This window comes from Canis lupus, chromosome 18, assembly GCF_011100685.1.
Source record: "Canis lupus familiaris isolate Mischka breed German Shepherd chromosome 18, alternate assembly UU_Cfam_GSD_1.0, whole genome shotgun sequence".
Classification (NCBI taxonomy): domain Eukaryota; kingdom Metazoa; phylum Chordata; class Mammalia; order Carnivora; family Canidae; genus Canis; species Canis lupus.
The window spans coordinates 33,059,248-33,073,716 of record NC_049239.1 but is presented as its reverse complement, the minus strand read 5'-3'; the positions used below and the strand labels follow the sequence as shown (position 1 = coordinate 33,073,716).

General features: G+C 47.2%; 1 protein-coding gene across 1 annotated transcript in view; it reads right to left on the bottom strand.

Moving 5' to 3' along the window:
* SLC1A2 (solute carrier family 1 member 2) overlaps positions 1-14,469 on the bottom strand; it is a 138,396-nt gene that overhangs the window by 32,327 nt on the left and 91,600 nt on the right. Inside the window, 4 exon segments of the mRNA NM_001003138.2 lie at positions 3,318-3,486; positions 9,616-9,866; positions 11,788-11,940; positions 13,788-13,927. Of these exon segments, the coding sequence (NP_001003138.2) occupies positions 3,318-3,486; positions 9,616-9,866; positions 11,788-11,940; positions 13,788-13,917 (703 nt within the window). The 5' untranslated portion in view covers positions 13,918-13,927.

Below are 14,469 nucleotides of genomic sequence, written 5' to 3'. Positions count from 1 at the left end.
AGCCTGTAGTCTCACCCAGGCCCACCCAGGGACTGGGCCACTACATGGCAAACAGACATCCCCACTATTGCCTGTCTGGATTTCTGATTACCAGTCACCATATGTTTCCACCCCATTCCTGACCCATTATTGGCAATCCCAGGGCTCCAATTCTGATTACTTGCATGAACCATCAATCAATGCTGCTGTCCCCCTGGCCACAGGGGGTCAAATGCATGCCCATTTGACATTTTCTCTAAAGTGCAATATGGCCTCTCCTCTACACACTCTCCTTCCCTCCTCTTCCCTACACCTGCCTGATCCTAGTTTAGCAAGCCTAATTTCCAGTCCTTACTATTACATCTGATTTCCTATTGTGTCTAGTTATGCCTAGAGTCGAGTTATACTGGGTAAATTATAGCATTATAATTTGATTCCCTTAGGGAGGAATTCTTTCTCTCTGAGCCTCTGACTTTACCTTTTCCCTAGCCACTCCCCCCAAACCACTTGCCTCCCCAAACCAAGCACATATCAACTCAGATTGTTCAACTATCGTTCATTAGACCTTCTCTCTCTTCAGCAAAAAGAACCCAGCACATGCATTCAGGATGGTTAATACCTGGTACTGAATATTTCTCCCTTTCAGCTCTCATCCAGAAAAACTTGCAAGTGACTTACAAGTGAGTTATTGGCCTTAAAGACAGAGGCTTAGTGAAAATTAATGACCAGGGGAGAGAGACTTGGTTCTGCAGTCACATATAGAACCGAAATTTGGGTTATTCCCAAGCCCTTCTCTCAAGCCCATGGAGAGGAGTTTACTAGGTGTGTGGTGAGAAATAATGTGTGAATATTCTGGTGGTATTACTCAGTTCCATTAGGAGATTTTAAGAAAAAAAAAAACTCAAGGTCTCAAAGTCTCAAAGAGCTGGCATAAAAAAGCTCCCTTTGAGGGATCAGCAGAAACTGGGCTACAACGATCATATGAGAGAGAGAGAGAAGTTGGAAGGAGCAAACTCTCCCAGGAATTAATTTATGGTTGGGGTTAGAGCAGAGCTCAGAAGAGGTCTGGAGGTTTTTGGGGAGAGCACTGAGTACTTCAAGAAGAGGGAGGTCAGAGCCAGGGTTTTGTCTTCACTTACTGCAATGCCTGATCTTTGGGACTTTCCAAAGCCCCCAAAAAGGGGGGAAAAGCCACCTTCTCCACCCTTAGAAGACCAAGGGAAGAATCTTGTTTTAGCCATGATTTGTATATGGGAAGTTTCTCAACAGTCTAACTTCCCTTGGCTTTCTAGAGCTCACCCTGCAGCTGCACACCCGTGTCCAACTTCCATGTCATTTCCCTCTGTAAACATCACCTCACTAAAGTCACTTACTGGAACTGGGGTGTTTCACTTGAACAAAGCCCTCTTGGACTTGGTTACTGGGGCTGAGAAGTTAGTGAGTTGTGTTGAAACCCCCAGTCAGGGCAGCCCAAGGTCAACATGACTTCCCAGAATCCACTGAGAATCTGGAAACGACCATGAAAGCCTTCTAAATGATTCACCCCAAAGTTTGGTCTCATTACTCATGGCCTTAACCTCCTCCAGAGTATGTAGAAGACTGTGGGGTCACTTTGACCATGGGGCTTCGGGGACAGAGCGTGGTTGGGAAGGTCCCAAAGGCTCATGCATATCTGTGCAGTGGGCGAGGAGGGCTAGATCAGGGGTGGAAACCGAGGATATTTGCAAGCTCTCCTCAGAGGAACTCACCCACTGTGTCCTCTCTCCTTCCTCCTGTCACCCCATACTGACAGTCAACAATATTTATTGATCTTCTATTACTGTCAAACCAGTCAGCCTATCTCCTCCCATGCTCTCACTTACTCAACCCATTTCCCACCAGGCCAAATGAAGAAGATCCCTTACTGAAGCTTCTGCTTTTCAGTGCCTGGAAAATCCTCTTCTCTACCTCTTTCTCTCAACCATTTTGGGTAAGTGAGGTATAAGGTTGTGAAATTTAGAACAAAGAAACAGGATACCCAGTTAAAATGTGAATTTCAGATAAATAATGAGTATATTTTATTTTGGTATATTTTATTTTGGATACCCATATCCCATGGGTATGTACCATGCAATATTTGGAATTGTTGTTCATCTGAAATTCACACTTAAGTTGGCATCCAGAACTTTATCCAACAACCCTACTAAGGAGACAGGGGCATTTGATCTCCTAGATGGCAAAATGGAAGGGCCACTGAGCCAATCCGCTTCTAGCCAGCTCTCGCTCAAATCCTTAGAAATTTTGCTTGTGTGGATCAATCTACTTCTTCTTCCCAGCTTCCCCATTCCTCCCAGCTTAGGGCCAAATATCCCTCTTTCTTGTGTAGGGGACATCATTCTAACAGTAGGTGTGGGGTACAGTGGGGAGTAGCCCCAGGAAGTGGATGGGGAGTAAACTGAGCAAACGGGAGTCACCCACATGATGGGCATCTTCATCCTCTGCGGGGTGCTTCCTTATTGACCTCCTCAGCTCTCCATACACCTTGGATAATGACAGTAGCTCACATGAATACAGCACATAGCATATGCTACCGTGCTCCCTCCACGGGTGCAATCTCATTTAATACTCATAAGCATCTATAAGAGAAATACAATCTCATCCCCACTTTACAAGTGAAGCTTGAGAAGTGGAGCAACACGGCCATGGGCAGGCCACCAGTGAGTGGTCCATCAGGGATCCAAACCTGGTCTGTCTATCTACAGAGGCAAAGAACCAAAGGCAAGGCATGCCAGGAAAGCTCCAGGCTAGGGGAAGGGGCTCACTGGAATCCCAGAAAGCTAAACAAGATGATCCCCTTTGATAAGCTCCTTTTAGTACCAATACCAACACTTTACATTCCTGTTCATATTGTATTTGTTTAAAGACTAAGAAAGCCAGAGTGGGGTGCCCCTGAGTCTAGCATGACACTAACACACAAGGGCAGCTCAAAAGAAAAAAAAGCTTCAAATATGAAAAAATTGGATGTGTAACTTCATGAAATGGACAGAGAAAGTGACTTGCCAATACCACGTGGAGTCAGGGAATGTGTCCAATGAATGTTAGTCCCCTCTCTTTTCCCATAACCGACCCCTAGTAGCCATGTCCTCTCGTGGTTCTGCTTGCCCCTGTCCTTCTTCCTTAATCTCTCAACTATCGACCTCTGTCATCCTCAAATTGCTCTCCAGAGAGAGCCTCCTGCTACACCCACAGAACAGCAGAGCGACTGGTCTTCTGAGAAGGGAGGGAGGGCTGCCAAGGAGCCGAGAAGCAGGATAGGCTGGTCATCGTCTCCCCGCCGACAGGAATACCAGGTTGCCTACCTAAGACATTCATGCCATCCTTGAACTCCAGGCCCTTCTTGATAACCACCTTCACTTCTTCAGGGGCCTCCGTCACAGTCTCGTTCAATAAGGAGATGACAGCATTGGTGGCATTGCTGTCCTCATCTGATGGAGGAGCCACCAGGACTTTCTTGGTCACCGTTTGAATCTAACAGAGTGGGGGAAAACACAAATATGAGAGGTTTGGTCACCAAAAGCCTAGCCACTTACACATTTTTAAAGTTCCCAGTATGTTAAAAAAATGATTAAGGAATGTCAAAATGAGGTTGCAAAATTTATAGAGTAGTCTTTTATTACACAAATACAGTGGGAAACAGTTATCCTCATCACATGGTAACTATAGGATTTATAACAGTCATTTGTAATGTAGTGTGATCTGGTAATGGGACAAACTTCAAGTTGGAGGACAGATGTCTACTTCTTATATTCCCATGACTGTAGCCCTGCATCTTAGAGACAACACCCATCATCCAACATAGATGCTCTTCATAATTGCGAATCCCTTTGGATGACCCTTCTTGCGCCTTGGGAGGGGCCCTGGAAGTGGTCAAGAGTAGGAGAGCAAGAGTCTTGGCAGGGATCAGGTGAGCATGGTCTACCTGTTTTGCTTCCTCCTGCCTGGTACCTGTCTGCAGAGTCTTTACAGATCGATTCTCATTTGGGCTCCTTCCAGAGCCATGTTCTGCTGAACATCTTCATCTGGTCACCACATGGACTAGTTGCCAGCAGCTGCCATGACAGGGATGTTGGCTTATATTTCAGATCAAAATGTAAGGAGGGAAGACACCCACTCTTTCTTGGCAGTGATGCCAAGCCTTGCTCAATGTTTCCCAAGCATCTCTGTGCAAATGGCCACCTGAGAACCTCTCATGCTATTCCTCGACATCTGTGACATCCATTCTATTTTTAAAGGTGCCAGGCACCCTGGAGAGCGCTATGAAGATTCACATCCGAGCCCAGAGAAACAATACCTCCAAGGGCATTAAAATAGAACTCACGCAGAATCCTAGAATGTCAGTGCTGGTATATAGTAGGCAACAGATGGCTGAACCCTAAATAGATATGGAAGAGGAGGCATGGAGAACTCAAGTGACTTGTCAGACAACATAGAGCTCTTAGCAGAGCTGGGACTTGAACTCCGAGGGCCTGACACCACTGAGTTCTCCCACTCCCTATGCTACATGGATCCAATCCACTGTGGCTGGGCCTAACATTGAGCAATGCCAAACTGACCAGCTACCCGGGGTGGGATGGGAGTGGAGGAGGATGTGCCCTGTTCTGGCCTGACCACCTATACTTGTGCAGTGAGGGAAGATGCTCAGGCTGAGTGTGCAAGGGGAGAACAGGAAGCTCGTGGGCCCTGTGGTCTGGGCAACGTTGGCATGAAGAGAGAACGCAGGAACAATCAGAAGAGGAGCTTCTGTGAGCAAAGAGTCATGCTCCCAGGAGAAATGGGAGGACCAGAAGCCAACTGTAGACCTTCCTGGGAATGCTAAAGAAGCCAAGGCTTGAGTTCAAAAGACTAATGGCCATGGTTGTAAATAAATGATGGCTCTCAGGATCAGGTGGGCAGCCATGTGCTTCATGTTTGACATCTATTATCTCTTATGTCAATAGTAGCCCCTCAAGACTCACAGGGCTAACTAATTGCAGGGCAGAAACTAGCTAGTTGATGAAGCAGGATGCAAAATGAGGTATGTTTGACTCCAAAATCAGCTTCCAAACAGCACGGGGCAGTGGCTTAAGTTGCAGGCAAGTTGACAGGGATACTGGATGGAACACAGGCTTAATTTCTGTCTGAGTTCTTGATCCGAGCCTATTTGCGTTAGACAACTCCATCTGGGTGCCAGCTCCAGTCTACCTGAGCCCAAGCCACCAGGGTCTCTCGCCCTAATACCTGCAAAAGTCTGCTCACTGACGTTCCCACCCCCCATCTAGTCTACCTGCCAACACCAGGGAAGTCTAGCTACCCAGAGCTCTGCCTACATTCAGAACCGCCAGGTTGATTTCTTAAAAGTAGAAAAACAGTTGTCTGCCTAAAACTCTCTTAGAAGAGGTACCCAAGTCTGACCCTGGCCTACCAGGTCCTGCCTGAGCTGGGCTTTGCCTGAGCTGGGCCTTGCCTCCCCGGCTCACTCCACCTCCCACACTGGCCTTCCTTGGCCTCTCGGAACAGCACCTCTGTTCTGCAGGCAACAGGCTCTGCCCCTAGTCCTCGGCCGACTCCGCCCCCAGTCCTCAGCAGGCTACACCTCCAGTCCTCAGCAGGCTCCACCCCCATCCTCAGCAGGCTACACCTCCAGTCCTCAGCAGGCTCCGCCCCATCCTCAGCAGACTCCACCCCCATCTTCAGCAGGCTCCACCTCCAGTCCTCAGCAGGCTCCACCCCCATCATTGGCAGGCTCCGCCCTAGTACTCAGCAGGCTCCACCCCCATCCTCAGCAGGCCCCGCCCCAGTCCTCAGCAGGCCCCGCCCCCATCCTCAGCAGGCCCCGCCCCATTCTCAGCAGGCTCCACCCCCATCCTCAGCAGGCCCCGCCCCTAGTCTTCAGCAGGCTCCGCCCCATCCTCAGCAGGCTCCGCCCTCAGCCCTCGGCGCCTCGGTGGGGTCCCTGACTGTTTCAGCTCCCAGGTCTCCCAGTTACTGCAGAGCCCCCCACCCTGCCTCCAGCCCTCCCAGCGCACTTAATTTTTAACTAGCTTGTATATTTATCTGATGCTTGTGCTGGTCTGTGACCCCCAACGTCCGCATGTAAGCAGGTTCCAATGGGCAGGGACCCCGAGGTCTCACTGCCTGCGGCATCCTGTGCACCGTGGGAGCCTAGCACCCGGGAGGTGCTCACAAATATCGGACGGGTGAGCAAACACAGGTCGCTGGATTCCCCGTAAGTGATGACCCAGGTGCTCCCTCTCCCTGGGCTTGACTGCGTGGGATGAGGCCACACCTTACCCCCCTGGCTCACCTGGAAGCCCCCCTGTCTGGGCCCTTGGGGAAGGCTGCCTCTGCTCCGGGGCCGTGCAGCTTTCCATCTCTGTGTCTAACTCTGGCCGGAAAGACCCCGCACCCAAGATGAGCTTTCTGTAGTCCCTTCCAGCTGTTTCCCCAGGGCACAGAAGGCCCCTCCTGGGCCCCCTTTCCCTCTGGTAGAGTGACGCCGCTGTCCAATGACTCCCGCGCCCTGAGCCCTCCTCAGGGCCCCCGTGAGCCCATGGATGGCTGCTAGTTTAACACCTCTTTCCTCTGGCTGCCTGAAGTCCAGCGTAAGGCATCAGAGTGCTCCCTTGCCATGAGGCAAATAAAAGAGTGCACACAAGAGCACCTGGGTGGTGCGGTCAGTTGAGCATCCCACTCTTGGTTTCGGCTCTGGTCCTGATCTCAGGGTCGAGAGTTGGAGCCCTGGGTCAGTCTCCACACTCTGCGCAGCCTCTGCTTGAGGTTCTCTCTCCCTCTCCTTCTGCCCTCCCAGCTTGGGCTCACCTGCTCTCTCTCTTTCTCTTTAAAGCAAATACATCTTTTTTTTTTCTTTTTTTAAGAAAAAGATCCTACACAACTTTTCCTCTGACTGTCCTGACTCAAAGGGAGAGTGACCCTGGGCCGAGCTGGGAGCCGAAGGGTTGATTCCTCGCAGGCCTGTGGCCAGTGGAGGGGTGAGTCCAGGGTGGGGATGGCGGTGGGGCAGGGAAGGCTCAGCCCTCTGTTCCCGCACACACAGCACCCCTGCCAGGGGCAGCACCATGCCGAGTCGGCCCATTGGCCAGACAGGTCACGGAGCATGAGCATGGCGAGCACTGCAAAAGCTCACCCCACAGCAAAGCAACAGCTCCAGGGGTCTGCTTGCTTCGGGCCTGCCTTGCTGACGACAATCGGGGGGTCTCCTTGCATGGAGCACGGTCATGACAGGGCCCAAGGAGGAGGCCTACTCCTCCCCCCTCACCTCTCGTGCTACCCCTACACCCCGTTCCAGAGTGCTCTTTTCAAAATGCTGACAATAGACTTGGCACCCAGTTGTGTCTGTCTCCCCAAAGCAGCAAATTCGTCTTCCTAAGTGCGCTGGCAGTGGAGCGAGCACATTCTACAGAGGGAGCACCAGGGAGCACCCCTCCCTGGCCTGCTGTTCTTCACCCCCCCCGCCAGCCTCCCCTGGCTCAAATGGTTTCTTTTATTTTTATTATTATCAGTATTATTTTTTAATGGAGCCTTTTTTTCCCTTCTGCTCTTTACTGTTTTTTTTTTTTTTTTGAACTTCAGTTTTATTTTTTATTGAAGCACAGTTGACACACAATGTTACAGTAGTTTCGGGTGTACACCATAGTGATTTGACAAGTCTCTACATTATGCCCTGCTCGCCACAAGGGAAGCTGCCATCTGTCACCACACGACACAATAACAGCATCGTTGACTATCTTCCCTAGGCTGCGCCCCATGACTTGCCCACTCCATAACTGGAAGCCTGTAGCTCCCAGTCCCCTGCACCCATTTTGCCCATTGCCCACCTCCTTCCTTCTGACAACCATCGGTTTGTACTCTGTATTTATAAGTCTGCTTCTGCTTTTTGCTTGTTTGCTTATTTGTTGAGTCATTTGTCTAGTTTTTTACTCACATTGCCCATTTGAGTGAAATCATACAGTATTTGCGTTTCTCTGACTGACTTATTTCACTTAGCCTCATACCCTCTGGGTCGATCCCTGTTGTTGCAAATGGCGAGATTTCATTGTTTCTAATGGCTGAGGAATAGTCCATCGTGCGTACATACACATCTTTGCCCATGAAATGCTTTTCTTTAGCGTAGCTCCATGCTGTAAGTGCCACCAAAGTGGTACTGGAAATCAGAGAACACATCCCAACCCAGAGCAATTTGGGCTCAGCAGTGGTTGGCAACAGCATTTTGAGGGCAGCTGGGAATGCAAACTTTTCCTCCAGGCGGCCTGTTTCCTAAGTTCATTCTTCTGTGATTCCCTGAAAATGGCTGGAGGAGGTTCTTTGGTTCTAGTTGACTTCTTACCAGGGCTAATGGGAACTGGAGTGTATTCTAACCTAACCTGAGTTTGGGGCTAGACAACAGGCTGGTGAGTGGGGCCTTGGAAGCTCTCTCAGGGGTTCCACTCAGCAGAATCATCCATTTTTTAAAATTCTACGTTTCTAAAAAATTGATCTGCCTTTATGCAGCTGGTAGGAGTATACACTACTACACACTCTTGTAGAGCCGTTTTGCAACATCCAGCAAATCTGAGATCTAAAACTCTTTGACAAGACACTAGCATCCAAGAATTTATTATTTAGAAATACTACACAATCATCAGAGAGAGGGATGATGCTAAGCCCCGTTTAAAAAACAAAACAAAACAAAACAAGTGCAACACAGTACGTAGTATAATGCAGTACCTCCTGGGGGGAACTTTCTTTTTTTTTAAAGCTTATGCATACATGCAGGGTAGTCAGTTGGGCATCCGACTCTTGGTTTCGGCTCAGGTCATCCTTCCAGGGTCCTGAGATTGAGCCCCATGTCGGACTTTGAGCTAAGCACAGAGTCTGCTTGGGTCTCTCTCTCTCCCTCTAACCCTCCCCTTGCTCGCTTGCTCGCTCTTTTTTGCTCATGCGTGCAAAAACAAATAAATCTTTAAAAAAGGATCATGCACACATGCATGATATATATATATATATATATATATATATATATATATATATATATACAAAATTCCCAACATGAGTAGTTCTAGGGAAGTGAGGACTTGACTGTAGGTGAATCTACACTGTTTAAGCTTTTTACAACCCTCGTGGATTACTTCCACAATTTGAAAAACACCCAGCCCTTGGGCACACACTAGAGATTCTGAGTCTGTAGGGCATGTGGATTTTTTAAATCCACCCCATGTGATTTTGCTACACTACCCACCCTGAGACTCACTGGGTACTCTAGAGCGTTGTGGGCAAAAGTGATAAAAATATGCCCTTGGACAGCACACCGAGGGGAATCAAAAACAAGGGGAGAGGTAACGGGGGGGGGGAAGGGAAGGGCAAGATGGGGAATCCCAGAGCAAAGAGATGTGAAGTGAGCTGGAAGAAAAAGGATGGTTAATAACAACAAAACAACAAAACAACAAAACACAATTTTTAATCCCAAAATCCTGCTCCAAATCATCCCATACAACCTCTAAACAGAGATAATTAAATATAAGAAAACTGCTCCCCAGAGCTGGTACACTGAAACACTCTCCAAGTTATTATCTTCATAATTTAGGAGGCTGGAGGGACAAGAGCATCAGAACTTCAGGTTACCTGTTGAAAACAGGCTTGGACCAGGTTTTCAGGAAAGAGATTTCGAATAAGATCCAGGAAGGCATCCAGGCTGGACACTTCATCATTCTTCTTCCCAGGTCCCAGCTGCTTCTTGAGTTTGGGGTTCCCTGGGTGGATAGCCAAGACCAGGATGACCCCCAACACCGCGGCAATTATGGTTGTGGACATGTAATACACCATGGCTCTTGTGCCTAAGCGCCCACTGGCTTTAGCATCCAGGCCCGACAACCCTGTGGTGAAAAGACAGCAGAGGCTCAATCCTGTGATGTCTCTGTTAACTGCCCACCCCTGCATACCCATAACCTGCCTCTGTAGTACTCAAATGCCTTAATGGTTGATTAAACCTCCTCCTACTGAATATTTCAATCCTATAGTTTACAGTTCTATTCTCCAAGGACATTTTTGAGATTTTGGAGAAATGGGAGAGTTGAAGATCTCTAGTTCAGAGTTTATAAACTGATCGGTGACTACTTTTCATCAGTCTGGAAGAGTGAGTTAAAGTTGAATATATTCCATTTTTAATTCTGAGATGATGCCTTTCCTATTTATTTGGTATTAAGATATCCTTTCTTTATGAAGTGATGCTAGTACATGCTGTGCTTTTTTTTTTTTTTTTTTTAAGGTTCTCACTTAAAAAAAATCAAAAGCTGGTAGCCCTGGTGATTGATCTCAAGAGTCAAGCATAGTGATCTAGCACAGCCCTCACTCCTCCGAGGCGACGCATGATGGAGACCCACATTTTCCAACCTAGAGCAGGGATTAAAGAACATAAAGGTGGGTGCTTTGTCTATACTGTGGGAGGTCCTGTGATTGTTAGAGGAAATTCCAAGCCAGGTCACAAAAACTCCTGCCTTCACTGGGTTTTTTCCCAGTTGTTTCTTCAATTTTTCTACTTCCTGGTTTCAGTTTCTGCTTTTACTAGACAGAAAGATTGTAGCCCTTGCTGTGGGGGAGGAAGTCATTGGTGTAAACTTCTGAATTAAGCTGACCCATATATGAGCCACTTCTCCTTATAACCTAAAGTCAGATTCTGGCCAACAGATGCTCAGTTTCCTTGCCAGGCTGCCCAGCCTATGGCCTGTTCAATGGGCATGGAAAATTTTTCTCTGGTTTGCAAAGGAACCTTTAAGGTGAAAACACAGTGTTACTCAGTCTGGGGCTGAATGATGAGACCTTGCATTTACCAGGCTCACTGGTAGACCAGAAATCAGACTCTGTAACAATCTGGCTTAGCATCTGAATCTCTTGGCATTTCTAAAGCCTCACTTGCTTCATAAGGTGGATAGTCCAGAGGGACAGCTTTCTCAAGGTCACCCAGGTGGCACCCAAATATCAATCAAAGCCTAGCTTTCATCCTTAACTCAGAGCTCAGTCTCTAAACTACATCAATTTATACCCTATTTGAGCAATATTATTTGGTAAGGGGAAAACTGCCAGTATAAGCCCACAGTATAAGCAAACAAATTCTTACAAATAAAACAATCCTTTCAGCCCAAAACAAGTTAACATGATCTATATATGAAGGGTGCTTTTCTTCCAAAAACCTCAAAGGTTTTATTCCTAGTATTTTTTTAAAGATTTTATTTATTTATTCATGATAGACATAAAGAGAGAGCGAGGCAGAGACACAGGCAGAGGGAGAAGCAGGCTCCATGCCGGGAGCCCAACACGGGACTCGATCCCGGGACTCCAGGATCGCACCCTGGGCCAAAGGCAGGCGCTAAACTACTGAGCCACCCAGGGATCCCCATTATTCCTACTGTTTATTTTAATACCCACTTCCCTCTACACTCAGTTAAATAGTCAAGAGAAAATCTCCTTTTCTATTGGTTGCTTTTATTCATCAATATCTGAACAAAGCATAATTTGGAAAATGAGACAAGTATACTTCAAAATTAAAATCACTATCATCATCACTTTTAACATGTGGCTGTTTCATCTTTTATTGCTAGACTGACAGATGGCTGGATTGCCCAATAGATGCCAAACATTTTTAGCATTGATAATCCCCATTTCAGAGACAGGAAAACCAAGGTTCTGAAATAAAATGACATGTTCATTCATTCAACCAAATTGAGATTCGATGGTCAATCCACAAGCCAGAGCAGGAGTACGATCCACTGTGGGCAGGCTCCAGAGATATGGTCTTACCTGTGATTAAGCTGGAGATGATGAGAGGGAGAATGAGCATTTTTAGCATCCTCATGAGTATATCCCCTGGGAAGGCTATCAACATGACCACATCGGGGTGGAGAGGAGATGCCAAGCGAAGAAGCCCTCCACATACTGCCCCCAGGATGACACCTAGAAGGGGGAGGGAGAAACATCTGAATTTATGTTTAACCTTACTCAAATGAATGGCTCTGGGGATTCGGGGACGTTGACCTTTCTCATAGCTCTCCATTATTGGATGATGCGTAGCATGTAACAAAAATAAGTAAATAAGTAAAGTTGATTTTAATGACTAGTGAGAGAATATTGTGTATCTCCAACTATTCTAAAAAGCAGCACTGGGAGGGTCAAAGAGAGCCTTCTCAAGCAAGGCTTTAAGAGAAGGAGGATATATGGTGACTTGCCTAACTTCTTTTTTTTTTTTTTTTTTTTGACTAACTTCTTTAAGGATACTGTCCACTTGTACTGGCAGAGATTGTCAGCAGAAATAATCCATAGTGTCAGATATTGCTCCTCTCTGCCCAATCCTAGGCCTGGCCAGTGGCACAGTGCTTAATATATTTCTTCCCTTTCTAACTATATACCAGATGAAAGGAACATTTGATTTACCAAGCTGGTGTGAGTTTTTTTTCCTTCTATTTTCTTTGGCTCCCAACGATTTCCCCATGGCTCATTCTCAAGAAGTTTTGTCCTTGACTTCTACGTTCTCTTACATAATCTTTAGACTTGCTGATTTTACGCAAGATTAGGGGGTGTCTCTAAAAGTATATAATTTGGGAGGAAACAATCTGGGCAGAGTTGCTGGCAGGAGCCTTTCACTTTGCATACTCGGGGATTCCACAGGACAAACTGGATCTCTGCAAACAGGCTGCAGACATAAAAGATGCTTGTAGAAACCACAAACCAGGTCATAGCACCCTGGCTGAGAGGGAGGGAGGAAGTTCCTAGGTCCCCATGAGCTACGGTATTAACTCCAGGGATGTGAAGGGAGCACTGCGGCCAAAAGCCTGATCTTTTTTTACTTCTATAGGTGAAAAACATACTTCTTGACAACCTATGATGAGTGAAATTTATGTGGAAGACAACCTTTGGAAACCCCTACTACACCTCTATCTTCTTTCATTAAGTGAACTGAGCTGTGGTCAGTGCCCAGTTCTAACCCTAGTCCACTGACATCAAAGTGACTGACTCTTTCCTTTGGGAGAAGCCATGGAGCTGAATGGGGAAAGGGTTGGAGGTGATGAGTTGTTCAATGCTTCTATGTGTAGCCTAAGAGAGAGCTGAAGAATACGGAGGGATCAAGAGAGGAAATGGTGTGGTTGTCATTACAAGACACTGAAATTTGCCCCATTTTCAATAAACCCTTGTCGAAAACCCAAGACCAAGATTGTGTCAACAGTCCCACAAAAGCATAACCATAGCCTGGGTGAGGTCTGAAGTGGGGGAATCAGACTTCTGAGATGGAGCCAGAGCAGATCAAGGCTTCTGGACAAGCCTCTTTCACCGTGACCTCATTAGCTAATGTGCCAAGCTAATCTAAGGTAATGAGGTGTTTGTAGGCTAGACCTCAGGAGCCCTCTTAGTGGGGTTTTCAGCACCTGCTCCCATTATCTTCAGGCAGGTATTCCTCTAAATGTGGTATGCTGACCATCTGTTTAGGAATCACCTAGAAGGTTTGTTAAGATGTAGATCCCAAGGCCTCACTGTAGATGACCTGAAGCCTCTATGTGTAGGGCCTGGGATTCTGTGTACTAACACACTCACAAGAAGTTGTAAGAACGATTAGAATCCCAAGGAAGAAAACAAATGGCTAGGGCAGGTAAGGGGAAGATTATGTCATCAAAGAAGCCATGCCTGGGCAAAGGAGGCCCAAAGTAGGACATAAGGCTTCCTTTACAGGGGGAAGGCTGGCTGGAAGACCCAGCTTCCCCACAGAGCCACGAGAGAGCCAGAGAAGAGGGGTGGCATCTGTCACCTACCGAACACAGTCAATGTGAGCAGGAGGTTCTTCCCCAGCTTGTCACACAGACGCAGGCCTAGATGTCGGTGCTTCGGCTCCTCTGAGCTGAGATGGCTGTCGTGCATTCGTACTTCCACCTGCTTGGGCATGTTGTTGGCACTACAAAAGAAGCAGATGTCATGGTTAGAGGCTGCGGGGTGACTCCCATACACAGTCTGAGGTGCTCAGGTAATAGCGGGTGAAACAGGCCTCCCCCAGGCATAGTGGGGTATTGGGAACCACAGGCAGGAAATAAAAACCAGAGCAAATAAGGGGACTCTGAGCACCAGTTTATATGCCTGGCGCTTCTATCCCTACCATCTTGGATCATCACAGTAAAGAAAAGGTGTGGGGGCCTGGATGGCTCAGTTGCTTAAGCATCTGCTTTTGGCTCAGGTCATGATCTCAGGGTCCTGGAATCGAGTCCCACGTCGGGCTCCCTGCTCAGTTGGGAGTCTGCTTCTCCCTCCCCCTCTGCCCTCCCCACTCTTGCTCACACTCTCTGTCTCAAATAAATAAATAAATAAATAAATAAATAAATAAATCAGAAAGAAAGAAAGAAAGAAAGAAAGAAAGAAAGAAAGAAAGAAAGAAAGAAAGAAAGAAAGAAAGAAAGAAAGAAAGAAAAAGCGAGCATACCACAAGCAGTGGTGAGGTTTTTC